The sequence below is a fragment of the Terrapene carolina genome, unplaced genomic scaffold (genome assembly GCF_002925995.2).
Source record: "Terrapene carolina triunguis isolate 2854851 unplaced genomic scaffold, T_m_triunguis-2.0 Scaffold33723, whole genome shotgun sequence".
NCBI classification, from domain to species: domain Eukaryota; kingdom Metazoa; phylum Chordata; order Testudines; family Emydidae; genus Terrapene; species Terrapene triunguis.
Window position 1 is genome coordinate 6439240 of NW_020698074.1, and position 12573 is coordinate 6451812.

At 39.9% G+C, this 12573-nt stretch overlaps 1 protein-coding gene across 1 annotated transcript in view; it reads right to left on the bottom strand.

The window, feature by feature from the left end:
- Positions 1 to 12573, bottom strand: part of LOC112119108 (acyloxyacyl hydrolase-like) — a 111812-nt gene that overhangs the window by 63545 nt on the left and 35694 nt on the right. Inside the window, exons 6-11 of the mRNA XM_026663545.1 lie at positions 8040 to 8110; positions 6220 to 6280; positions 5657 to 5727; positions 3492 to 3540; positions 2558 to 2606; positions 1052 to 1146 (exon numbers count right to left, since the gene is read on the bottom strand). Coding sequence (XP_026519330.1) covers positions 1052 to 1146; positions 2558 to 2606; positions 3492 to 3540; positions 5657 to 5727; positions 6220 to 6280; positions 8040 to 8110 — 396 coding nt within the window. The remainder of the gene's footprint in view (positions 1 to 1051; positions 1147 to 2557; positions 2607 to 3491; positions 3541 to 5656; positions 5728 to 6219; positions 6281 to 8039; positions 8111 to 12573) is intronic.

Sequence of the window (12573 nt, forward strand, 5' to 3'; positions counted from 1 at the left end):
TTGCAAGCCTCCAGTAATGCTGTAATTATTGGGACAGAATATTTTCTTTTAAAATGGCACATTTTCCATGTTCCTCTTCCTCTGGGGCCAGTGTGAGTTTTAGCATGTTACAGAAAAATTCAGTCTCTTTGGCTAACTTGTGTCACTTGTGAGCAATCCCTCTGCTGCTGACCCAAGTGCAGTGCCGATATACTCCAGAGGGATTAATATAGAGCTCTTCTCAAGTAGAGGGTCAAATCTGTGCAACACAAGGGAGCCTGTTCAGGGAAGAATAAAGAAGAGGAATGGGGCATCTTGGAAGATTCCCCTTCACCAACAAGTGGAAATTTTTTTAAGTGACTTACTCCTCTTGCCTTTTTATTCCACCTCAGTGAATGGCATTGCACTATCTGCATCCTTAGCATAATTAACATTCGGGCTTTTTTTCCATTTGAAAAACATGGAGATCATACTGAGATATGATCCAAATGAAGAGCCATCATTATGGTATTGATAGAGTACCCTGTACAATCTCTTTCCTTTAAGCCTAGTGTAATGAATACAATAAATCCTACTGACTTCATTGAGTCTGTTTATGTAAATAGTATTTACTGTAGGAAAGGATTCCAGAACTGGGCCCACTGATAGCAAAACAACATTCTCCTTTTGTTCAAGGAGTGCGTTTATAAAGCCAAATGTCCTGGGTTCTATCTCCTGTGCAATAGTGGAGCTTTGGGGCCGAATTCTTTGCTGACCTAATTCCACTCATGTCAAAGGAGTCATGGCAGCAAAGAATTTTCACCTTTATCTTTATCTTATAAATTTAGTGCTTTTTTTTTTTTTTTTTTTTTAAAGAACCCCTTGGCAGTGTTTTGACATAGATTGGGATGTTTCCCCTTCCTAAGACTCTCCAGAATTCATTCCAATGGAGATTTCCTCCAAAAATGTGATGGATTTCCAAAACAAAGGGCATTTTGCACCTGTTCTCTTTTGGCACCCTCTATAATAAGAGAGAAGGCAAATATCAATCCGAGGCTGGCACCGCTTCAAGGATCAGAACAGAATTCCTTACCAGAGACATCTGTGCTGCTGTCATCCATTCAGGAGGGATGTGAAAGTGAGCTCCCGCTGAATCTCCCAACAGAATGATCCCCTTGGACTCTGCATCTAATAAGTACATTTCATTAATAGTTTTAAAATTCCCTTGGCCTTTGTCACACCGTAAAGTGAATCTCTGTATAAAAAACAACAAGATTAAGATAAAAAGACACAGCACTGGTAGATTCAGTGTGTAAAATGGAAATAGGGCATTGGCCACTATTTGTGTTTGAAATGTGTTCATTTCAGTTCCTAGAATGGGAGATTTTCACTCCATCTGCACCAAAAGCCTGCCTAAAAAGATGTGCCAACAATCTAAGAAAAACAAGTAGGCATGCTGTATGAATAAGAGAAAGAACTTCTTGCTTAATGAGAAAGATTCCCATAAGATTTTATTCAAATTGTTATTTTAACACAGGCTCTGCTGTGAAGCTAACATTCATTTTTTCTACCTATGGAATATTTATTAAAAATACTTAAAATCAAACATTTAGGGAAATCAGAATACTCAGGGAATTGGTAATGACTCATATTAAGAGTAGATTTGTGAGTCAGGGGCTCTCAAGGTAATTTCATTGGAACAATCTAGCTTTTTAATAATTAATGTTACTTAGCACTTGAGTGGTACTTTCTGTCTAAAATGACAAAGAGTTTTGCAGAGGAGCTTTTCACCTTTCAGTCACTAATTTAATGCGAGTCAATGTAGGTTTGAAAGTTGTTATTATGGTTTCTTAATATTAGTATATTATAATACTAGTGTATCTAAATAAATAAATGGAGATATACCTATCTCATAGAACTGGAAGGGACTCTGAAAGGTCATTGAGTCCAGTCCCCTACCTTTACTAGCAGGACCAAGTACTGATTTTGCTCCAGATCCCTAAGTGGCCCCCTCAAGCATTGAACTCACAACCCTGGGTGTAGCAGGCCAATGCTCAAACCACTGAGCTATCCCTCCTCCTTTACCTATAGCTATCTATGGCCTGAGTTGTTAGTGTCAGTCCATTTCATAGTGGATAGATAGTGATGCCAGGAAAAATATCATCACTACAACTGGCACCATTATTGGCATTTCCAGCAGAGTGATGGACTGGATGTGCATAGAAACTAAACTGTCCTCTCACTCCTAGAGGAAAACCCTACAAGTTCAGCTTGAGGCACATTGGCAGGATGAAGAGGAGTCTGTACCTGGTCTATGAATAAAAAAATCAAATTCCAATGCTCTCAGCTGGGTATCTCTCAGCTCTAAAGTCAGTTTTTAAAATCATTTTTCTAAACTGATATTGATATTATAACAGCACATGCCCTTTGAGTTTTCCCCTCACATCAAAGCAAAGAGTGAATTTGCCATTTTTGTCATTATAAAGAAGCTGTGAAATCTGTCATCTTTTCTCTGGATTTACAATGATAATGACTGTTTGTATAAAAACATATGTAACATAAATATTGTATTAGCCATGTATTAAATTTAATGATTTACCTTTACAGAATTTTTTCTCATATGGAATTCCATCTTTTGGATCTACACCCTGTCAGAGGAGAAAAGGAAAGAGAAGTCTATTTGATACCTGCAAAGTGACAGCACAAATCAAATAGTAAGACTACCATTTGGATTATTGGCTTTTCAGAACTGTCACATCATAATAATATTGATTTAATTCAGTGGATGTTTATTCATGACGTTAATTCTTTTATAACTAAGTTTTTTGTCTGGGAGTTCCCTTTTTTTTAAAATAGAGATCACAAGGAAGTTTAAAGTTCTTGCTATGTCACTGGACTTTTGTGATAAATCCAATGTAAATCTAAATAGCATAATGTTTGAGAGATCTCAAACATCATGCTGTTTTGATTTACGTTGGATTTGATGTCTCTTGCAAATGCTGCACTCATAAAACTGATATTTTTTCCATATTCGCCAGTAGATAATTTAATTTCCCAATGGTCTCCAGCTATGCCTGTGGAAGGACTATTATTGCTTCAGTGAATTCTTTTTTGGATGTTGCACTTACGGACCTTCATAAGTTTGCCTGAAACTTTGGCAAAACAACCACCCACACAACACCTCAAAACAAAACACCAGACCGGGAAACTCTTGCATATTTGGGTTTTATTGTTACAAACCTGAAGTATGGTGAGGTTTCCTGCCTTAGGGTCATGTTTCAGAATGTTCTGGATGCGTCTCTTCACCCACCCACCCACCCACAGTAGTGTCCTTTATTCACAAGGATATTCCGCAAGTAGACCGAGTGACTTCAGTGGTATTACTTGCGATATCACAATCTGGTATGCAAATGAAATTAGTCTAAATACTTACAGACTAATTCTAAAATAGGGGGGGTGGATGGGTGGAAGGGAAGAAGAAGAGAAGGGAGGGGGAAATCAGGAAGAAATTTCAAGATTTAACATTTACTTACCCATATACCATTACAGTTAGAATCCCTTTCCACATCCCAGTTATCTGGGCTAATATAGAATTACAAAAAGAGATATGGCATTAAAAAAATAATAAAATAGGGTTAATGATAAAATGCTTTGTGCTTTTCAAGGAAACCAGCCTCCTTGGTCCATTTTCTATAAGAGCATAATGTCAGACCTTGTGCTTCTTGGAGGTCATCAAACAGTCAGCATTTTAAAGGAAATAATTAGCAATTTCAACTTGTATATAAGTTTTTCTTTTCAGAATTTAAGAGAAGTGAAATTCCCCCCAAAACACATCGGCGATTTAGAGCCCAATTCTGCAAGGTGCTGAGTAATTCTAACCCAGGGTACGTCTACCATGGAGCTGGAGGGGTCATTTCCAGCTTGGGTAGACATACCCACAGTAGCATGGTAGCTGCAGCTGCATGGGCATCAAGATCATAGACTCATAGGACTGGAAGGGACCTCGAGTGGTCATCTAGTCCATTCCCCTGCACTCATGGCAGGACTAAGTATTATCTAGACCATTCCTAACAGGTGTTTGTCCAACCTGCTCTTAAAAATCTCCAATGATGGAGATTTCACAACCTCCCTCAGCAATTTATTTCAGTGCTTCTAGCTGCCCCAAGTACAATCCCATCTGAAACTGTAGATACATATTTGGAGTAGCTAGCCCATTCTGGACATGCAGCTACACTGCTATTTTTAGTGTGGCTATCTTGATCAGAGATATGACAAGTCTACCTGAGCTGAAAATTACCCCTCCAGCTCTAGTGTAGACATAGCACAAGTGTTTGCAGTCTCCACTACCATTGAAGTTAACTGGACCTACCCTTTTTACCCCTAGTTCACCACTATTTCAAATCTCATCAAATATCACTGAGGGCCTGATTCAAAGCCCCAAGACTCCCATTGACTTCAGCAAGCTTTGGATCAGGCCCATCATGTAGTACAACTGGCTCATGCTCACTTTACATTGTGCCCCTATTTAAAATTTCTCCTGTGTTCACTGTGGGTTTAGAAGATTGTTTCTGCTAACATGGTTGTGCTGCCCAGTGTGAGTGGAACATAATTCTGCTACGCCTGTATTTTTAAACTATTCAGGACTTGGCTACTACCAAGTTTTAAAAATAGTTCTGAACTATGCCCTGTTGATGCTTGGTGGAGCAATCATATGAGCAGAAACCTTTTTCTTAAATGATTTTGTAGCATGGGGTAAAGTAAGGGGCATAGCGGGTCTTAGTCACAGACACACAGTTCTCCACTCAGCATGTGCATGTAAGTCCCACTGATGCTACTGGGAGTTATTTACCTAATATAGGGGGAAATATCACTTACATTGAATTTATGGCAATGTTAGTGAGACTGGAATCTGGCACTGTATCTAACCAGTCATCTATACGTAGAATTTCCACCCACTTCAGTAGGAACCGCACATGTTGACCGAGGGCTGAATATGACCCCCAAATACACATGATATTTATACTTGGACCGTTTCTTCTTTCAGTAGGCCCATTTCTGCTTCTGCACAGCTCCCACTGATTTCAGTGGGAACCTTGCATGTGCATCTGAGGGCAGAACATTGCACAGTGTGTGTATGTGTTTCCTCCTTGCATCAAGGTATTAATATGCGCTACTCTGTGTAGTTTCAATTGCTCTTCTGTAATAGTTACTGTACCAGCATATAAGTATATCCAGTTTCTAGTGAATAATCAGTAAATAGGAGCTAGCTTTGAAGATCATAAAGGGTCAAAAGGGCCTAATCTGCACAAGTGCAGAGCACCTGCAATCACCAGTGAAGTCTAGGAGGAAGTGATGAGAAACAGTGTAGTCTACTGGATTAGGACTCAAGAAACTGGGATCTATTCCTGGCTCTGACACTGACTTGCCATGTGACACTGATTAAGATCAGTTCACCTCTCCGTGCTTCTCTTTGCCCTCCCCTCTCAGCCTCTGTCTGTCTTTTCTATTTAGACCATAAGCTCTGTGTGTCTGTACAGCACCTACCACCATTGGGTCTCAGCTTGATTGGGTAATCTAGGCTCTATCAGAATACAAATTAATAGATAATAATAATCATGCATATTCTTTCAAGATTTGACCAAAAATGATAAAATATTTCTTTTTAACATGAGTATCTAAAAATAATTAACAAAATTACCGTCTACCAGGGTACACTATTGCTTTTCCTTCATTGCAGTCTCTGCCTCTCCAGTGATATCCCCTCAAAGTCTAAAAGCCAAGAGAAGCACAAATAGGATGTTCTTCTTATTCTTTTTTTTTTTTTTTTTTAATTTCAAATATCTAAAATGAGAGTGTAACTCAAGGTGCAGGAATAAAGCCTGGTAAATGGGTTTTATTCCAAATTCCCAACACTAAGCTTTAATAAATGACATTGTGCTAATTTTGATGCAGAAATAAGATATGCTGCCAATTTTAATATTTTTAATGGCTTTGCTTCACCATCTATTAATTCAATAAACATACTACTCAGTGGCAGAGCAGTTTGCTTCTGCAGACAATGCAGCTATCTCCAAAAATGGCATAAATGAATGATTTCTTCCCCTTTCCCCCAAAAGAAAATTATCTTCTATAATAAAAACTGCTCTCACTCGATTCCTATGCTCTCCCATGAAAGAAAAAGGTTTTGTAGATGCCAGAAGGAACTTCAGAGAGATTCTTGTCAATAGGGGATTATCCCACCAAAAGAGAAGCTTTACTTACTGGGAAAGCACTAAATTTATCTCCATCAAAGTCTTCATAAGGTAACTTATTTTTTATGACACTGTAAAAAACACCACAATACTTTGTTTCAGAAACAAAAATACAGTAAAGAGATGAAAATATACAAGCTGCTTGTTAATATATTATTAATTTCTCACTCCATGTTCAAGCACAAGTATCTGCATTTCAGGGTATTGATTCCGCATTTCAGGGTATCGATTTCAGTCACTTTGTTCTCAGTTAAATGGAGTTACACCTGCATAACAGCAGAATCTAGCACTACATTCCTAAAATAAAATAGCAAATCAAATCTGTAGTAAAATTAGCCGAATATTTTCTGAATTATGTAAAGTGACAGCATACTGGACCCCATGGATCCTGTAGTTCTACACATTATGACATCTGTCCTTGGCTAGAGAAAGCAGATCAGCATCTGTCTTCAGTGATGAAACAAGCATTCTTATGTATTGCTTAGCAGGTGGTGTTCTTGGAATGACATGCTAAGAATCCTCTCCTTGGGAGGCTAAGCATATGACCTTCGAAGAGTTTCCAACCTCTTGGATGCATGAGAGCTGCTGAATCAGGGTCAAAAAACTAAGCTGCTGCTCCTAGGCTAGGTGATTTCAAATTACATTAGCATCAGGCACTGAGAACCAATGGAGATAGGTTATGCACATTTTTATTTGTACTTGTCACCCTGGTTCTCTGTGCACTCAGTACTTTGAAAGTATTGCCTGCTTTAGGCTAGTTCAGTCTCTGTGACTAGTGTCAGTTGAAAGGAAATGGTACAGATCCAGAACAAGTTCAAAGAGGAAAACTTATTCTGCCACATATTGGTGGGGGAAGGGAATTGAACATCGTTGATCTGGCATATATTTTACAGTGTGTATGTACATTTTGGCTCCGACTACCACTATCTGACTCACAAAGCTAAATCTTCTATTCTCCCTGCTCATAATACTTCTGGCCTTGACTTAACGGATTTTACAGACTCTCTAGAAATTTTCTACACAGATCACCCCAACTCCTACTATTGATATTTGAGGTTCACTCAAATGGAATCACTCAAAGTGGAATTTTACTGAACAAATTGGGCTGGGGAATAGGGTCATTCTAAAAATACTTCATGTGTTCCTATCCCTTACTAGATATGCTTCAAGTGTTCCTCCTCCAACCCATAAATTCTCTGCTCCAACAGATGCTCTCTGAAAAGAGTAGCCCAGTTGATGCCCAGTCCTACGTTCCTTTACTGAGACTCTAGCTTTAATATATGTGTCCACTTCTTATCTTGTGCCTTTTAGAATTATATAGATGCTGCTTGCTGTGATCAAAGGAGAGCATGTTTCTCTCCAGTGGGACAGGAAGCACAATAACTGGGTGAGTGACCAATATGGACAAGTCTCTTGGAGACAGGAAATCTGAGAGGAAAAGTGGTACTAGATGATAACCTAGCTTGCGGACATGGAATATCTGTGTGGGAAGATGCCAGGATACCCCCAGTTTGGGACAGGGCCTGCATGTCCTCCTACCACCACTGTCATTATGCTTTTGTTACCGCCACTGTCATTATGCTTTTGTTTTCAATATTAAAAATATTCAAATTCATTTCCAGCATCTTCTTCTAGGAGCGATATGTACCTTGACTGCTGTACTTTCTAAAGAATGTTTCTGATGGAAAACAATGTTGTCATCTACAGGAGGAGAACAAAGCTCTTTTAAAGCTGAAGGTTTTTTGTTTTTTTTTTGTTTAGTTATTAAAAGGAACAAGTGCCCCAAATATTATGAAGTCTGACATTAAGGACTGGAAATATCATACATACTATTTAATCTTCTCACACAGCTTGACCAGAGGGGGAAGTGCACATATATTTAAAAAGCCGTCTGTGTTTTTCTAGGAAAAGAGAACAGTGCATTAGTTCATATAGCCCACATACTTTCCAGCTGCTTGTGTAATGGTTGTCACAAAATTAAAGGGATGAACAATTTCCTGGAGGAAAATGGTCATTTACCTGGATTCTTCACTTTAATAAAATCAGTGTTTTATAAACCATCTGCATCTTGCATGAGAATAGAACAAGTGACAATGATACTTACCAGGAATTGTGGAAGTGTTCATTGAACATAAATCTTGTTCCTGAATGCTCAGTGGGAGTTTTGGGTGAGCAAGGGATGCAGGATCAGGCTCAAAAGGAGGATAATTTAAGGGGCTGGATGTGTACATACTGCATCCATTGGTTTTTAATGGGATTCTTACATAGAAAACCGAGGGTAGGGCCATGTTTACCGCCTGTAGAAAATTATGCTCCAAGGTAAACCCTTTTTACAATACATGACCTTCATTGGAGACAAACCAAATGTGGAGGATACAGATTAATCCCAATATCCCAGAACGAAGTAGCACTTACTGGTACAGGCTTATGTCAAAATTTAATACACATGTTGCTAGTATCACCTATCATATGTTCAAATGGACTATAAATATGAAGGGCTAAATTCTTTAGTCAGTGCACAGCCTAAGGGCTAAGGAGGTTTGTAGGGTGTAAGCATGAACAGCTTGAACAGCATCTTTTCCTCAGGCCATGGAGGATTATTATTATGTTCAATACTATAGTGTCTAGGAGCCCTAGTCATGGACTAGTACCACCTTACGCTAGGTACTGTACAAACACAGAACACAAAAACAGTCACTGCACCAAAGAACTTACAATCTAAGTATAAAACAAGAGACAACAGATGGACAGGCAGGCAGATGGGGGAGTACAAGGAAACTATATTGGTCAGCCTGGCAATCACAGTCACAGATCCACCAGTCCCACCCTACTTTAACCCCCCTCTCTAACTTAGCTCCCATGGTGCTGTGCTCTGCAGCATGCAAGAGGACTCAGACCTCCTGTGTGGGCTCCCTGCATCCTGACTCCCAATACGGTAGCAATGCACCAGTTCTGCTGTGTTTAGGACTCAACATGCCCCTGGTGGCAGGGATTAGGATGGAAGGAAACAGATTTGCTCAGGCAATAACACATGATTGGAAGGTAACCACATGTCTTGGGTGCACAGTGAGTGGCCAATTACCGTCAGCATCTGATATTCAAGAAATTCTTGAATTGCCTAAACATCAATGCTAGGAGCCTGGGTTACAAACGAGAGAAATTGGAATTGCTTATTTATGAGCATAATTCAATCTAGTGGTTATTACTGAAACCTGGTGGGATGGTTCGCACTATTGGAATGTTAAAATCAATGGTTATAACCTACCGTATATACTTGATCATAAGCCGGTTCGTTTATAAGCCGACCCCCCGAAGATGGATAAGTAAAAATGGAAAAATTTTATAACCCGTTCATAAGCCGACCCTATACTTCAGGGGTCAGCAAACTTTGGCTCCCGGGCCATCAGGATAAGCCGCTGATGGGCCGAGATGGTTTGTTTACCTTGAGTCCGCAGGCACAGAGGTAAACCTAAGTAAACGAAGTGTCCCGGCGCACCAGCTGCTTACCCTGACGGGCCGGGACAGCAATTGGTGGGGAAATTTTTTTGGGGGGGGAGAAACTGGGGGCCAGGGGAGTAACCCCTGTGACCACGCCCTACATGACCCCACCCCTAGCCCAGGACCCCCACACTCTTCTCATCCCATCCCTTTCCACCTTATCTGGGGAGGGCCAGGGGAGGATGTCTTTGGCCTGGCTGGAGCTGCTCCGGCAGGCTGGGGAGTGTGGCCGCAGCCTGCTCTGGCAGGCCAGACCGGGCAGTGCGGCTGCTGTATGTTCCAGCGGGCTGGGCCGGGCGGCACGGCCACAGCCTGGTGCTCGGGGGTGGGGGGAGGGGGGGGGAGGAAGGCAAGCAGCATGGCTGCAGCCTGCCAGCCCCGGAGCTGCAGCTGCTTCAGAGGCTGGGGGGAGAGCAGCATGGCCAGAAGCTGAGAGACTCTGGCCCCGCCTCTTCCCTTCTGGCTTTGCTGGCTGTGCTGCCTCTGTTGGGGGGAGGGGCTGTGTCCCACCTCTCCCTCTCTATACCCATTCATAAGCCGACCCCCTTCTCTGGTGCTTCCCTTTTTTACTAAAAAAATTCGGCTTATGAACAAGTATATATGGTATTTAAGAAGAACTAAGTAGGCAAAAAGGGAGGGCGAGTGACACTCTATGTCAAAAATAGTATTACTTGTTTCCAAGTCACTGACAACTTGGAAGAAAATGATCTTGAATGCTTCTGGATCAATGTCCTAACAGATAAAGCACAAGATTGGGTATTAGTTGATGTCTGCTACAAACCATCAAATCACACTAGACAACAGGATGACCGCCTTTTTACACACCTATCTATAATGTCTAGGAAAAAAAGCTGTGTGATCATGGTGGACTTCAATTTGAATGACATATGCTTCCAGAACTAAAACATCCTTGTAATTTCTGAACATTATAGATGACAATTTCCTAACTCAAAAAGTGTTGCAGCCAACACAGGGGAATGCTTTATTAGATCTGTCCTAACAGTCAAAGAAAAACTGATCACGGACCGAAAAATTAATGGTAGCTTAGGTACAAATTATCATGACTTGGTTACATTTATAATGTGCAAGCAGAATAAAGTTCAGATCAGTAATATATATATACTTGATGCTTTAATAGGACTAAATTCACAAAGCTGAAAACAATTATGAGCCAAATCAGGTAGGAGGAAGATAACTGGATAATTGGGAATTATTTAAGAACACTTAACTAGGTGCCCCAAAAGCCACAATCCCACATTTGAGGAAGAAGGCTGTGCTGGTTAAAAAAAAAAAAAATTGGTCTAGAGGGGAAGTGAAGGCAGCTATTTATATATCTAGATAGATAGATAGATAGATAGATAGATAGATTAGATAATAGCTGCCTTCACTTCCCCTCTAGACCAAATTTTTTTTTAACCAGCACAGCCTTCTTCCTCAAATGTGGGACTATGGCTTTTGGGGCATCTAGTATATGTATATGTATGTGTATATATATCAAATGGAAGAAAGGGGAAGTTGATAGTAATGAATATAAATCAGAAATTAGGAATTGTAGAAAATTGATAAGGGACGCAAGGAGAAATCTATGGCCAGCAGAGTTAAGGACAATAAGAAGGAGTTTTTTAAATATATGAGAAATAAAAAGAATCCTGACAATGGTATTGGTCCATTACTAGATGGAAAAGTAGAATTATCAATAATAATGCAGAAAAAGCAGAAGTGTTCATAAAATATTTCTGTTCTATATTTGGAGAAAAAACAGATATAGTCTCATCAGGTGGTGATAGCACTCTTTCCATCCCACTGGTATCTCTGTGGGATGTTCAACAGAAGCTGCTAAAGTTAGACATTTTTAAATCAGTAAGTCCAGATAACTTGGATGCAAGAGTGTTAATAGAGTTGGCTGAGGAGCTCACTGAAATGTTAATGGTGTTTTTCAATAAGTTTTGCAGCACTGGCGAAGTTCCAGAAGGCTGGAAGAAAGCTAATATGCCAATTTTTAAACAGGCTAAACAGGATGAGGTGGGTAATTATAGCCTGCTAAGTCTGACATCAATCCAGGCAAGATAATGGGAGCAGCTGATACGGGACTCGATTAATAAAGAACTAGAGGACGGCAATGTAATTAATGCAAATCAACATGGGTTTATGGAAAATAGATCCTGTCAAACTAACTCGATATCTTTTTCTGATTAGATTACAAGTTTGGTTGATTAAGGTAATAATGTTGACATAATTTACTTAGACTTCTATAAGGCATTTGACTTGGTACTGCACATTTTGATTAAAAACTAGAACAATATAAAATGAACATGACACACATTAAGTGGATTAAAAACTAGCTAACTGATAAGTCTCAAAATGTAATTGTAAATAGGGAATCATCATCAAGCGGGTGTCCTTCCAGGGGGGTCCCTATGCTATTTAATATTTTTATCAATGACCTGGAAGAAAACATATAATCATCACTGATAAAGTTTGCAGATGGCACAAAATTGGGGAAGTGGCAAATAATGAAGAGGGCAGGTTACTGATTCAGAGTGATCTGGATTACTTGGTAAACTGGGTGCAAGCAATATGCATTTTAATATGGCTAAATGTAAATATATGTATCCAGGAACAAAGAATGTAGCCTATATTTACAGAATGGGGTACTCTATCTTAGAAAGTAATGACTCAGAGAAAGGGAGTTGTGGTGGATAATCAGCTGAATATGAGCTCCCAATGTGATGCTGTGGCCATAAGAGCTAATGCAATCCTGGGATTCATAAACAGGGGAATCTCAAGTACGAACAGAGAGGTTACTTTACCTCTGTTTTTGGCACTGGTGTGACAGCTGCTGGAATACTATGTCCAGTTCTGATGC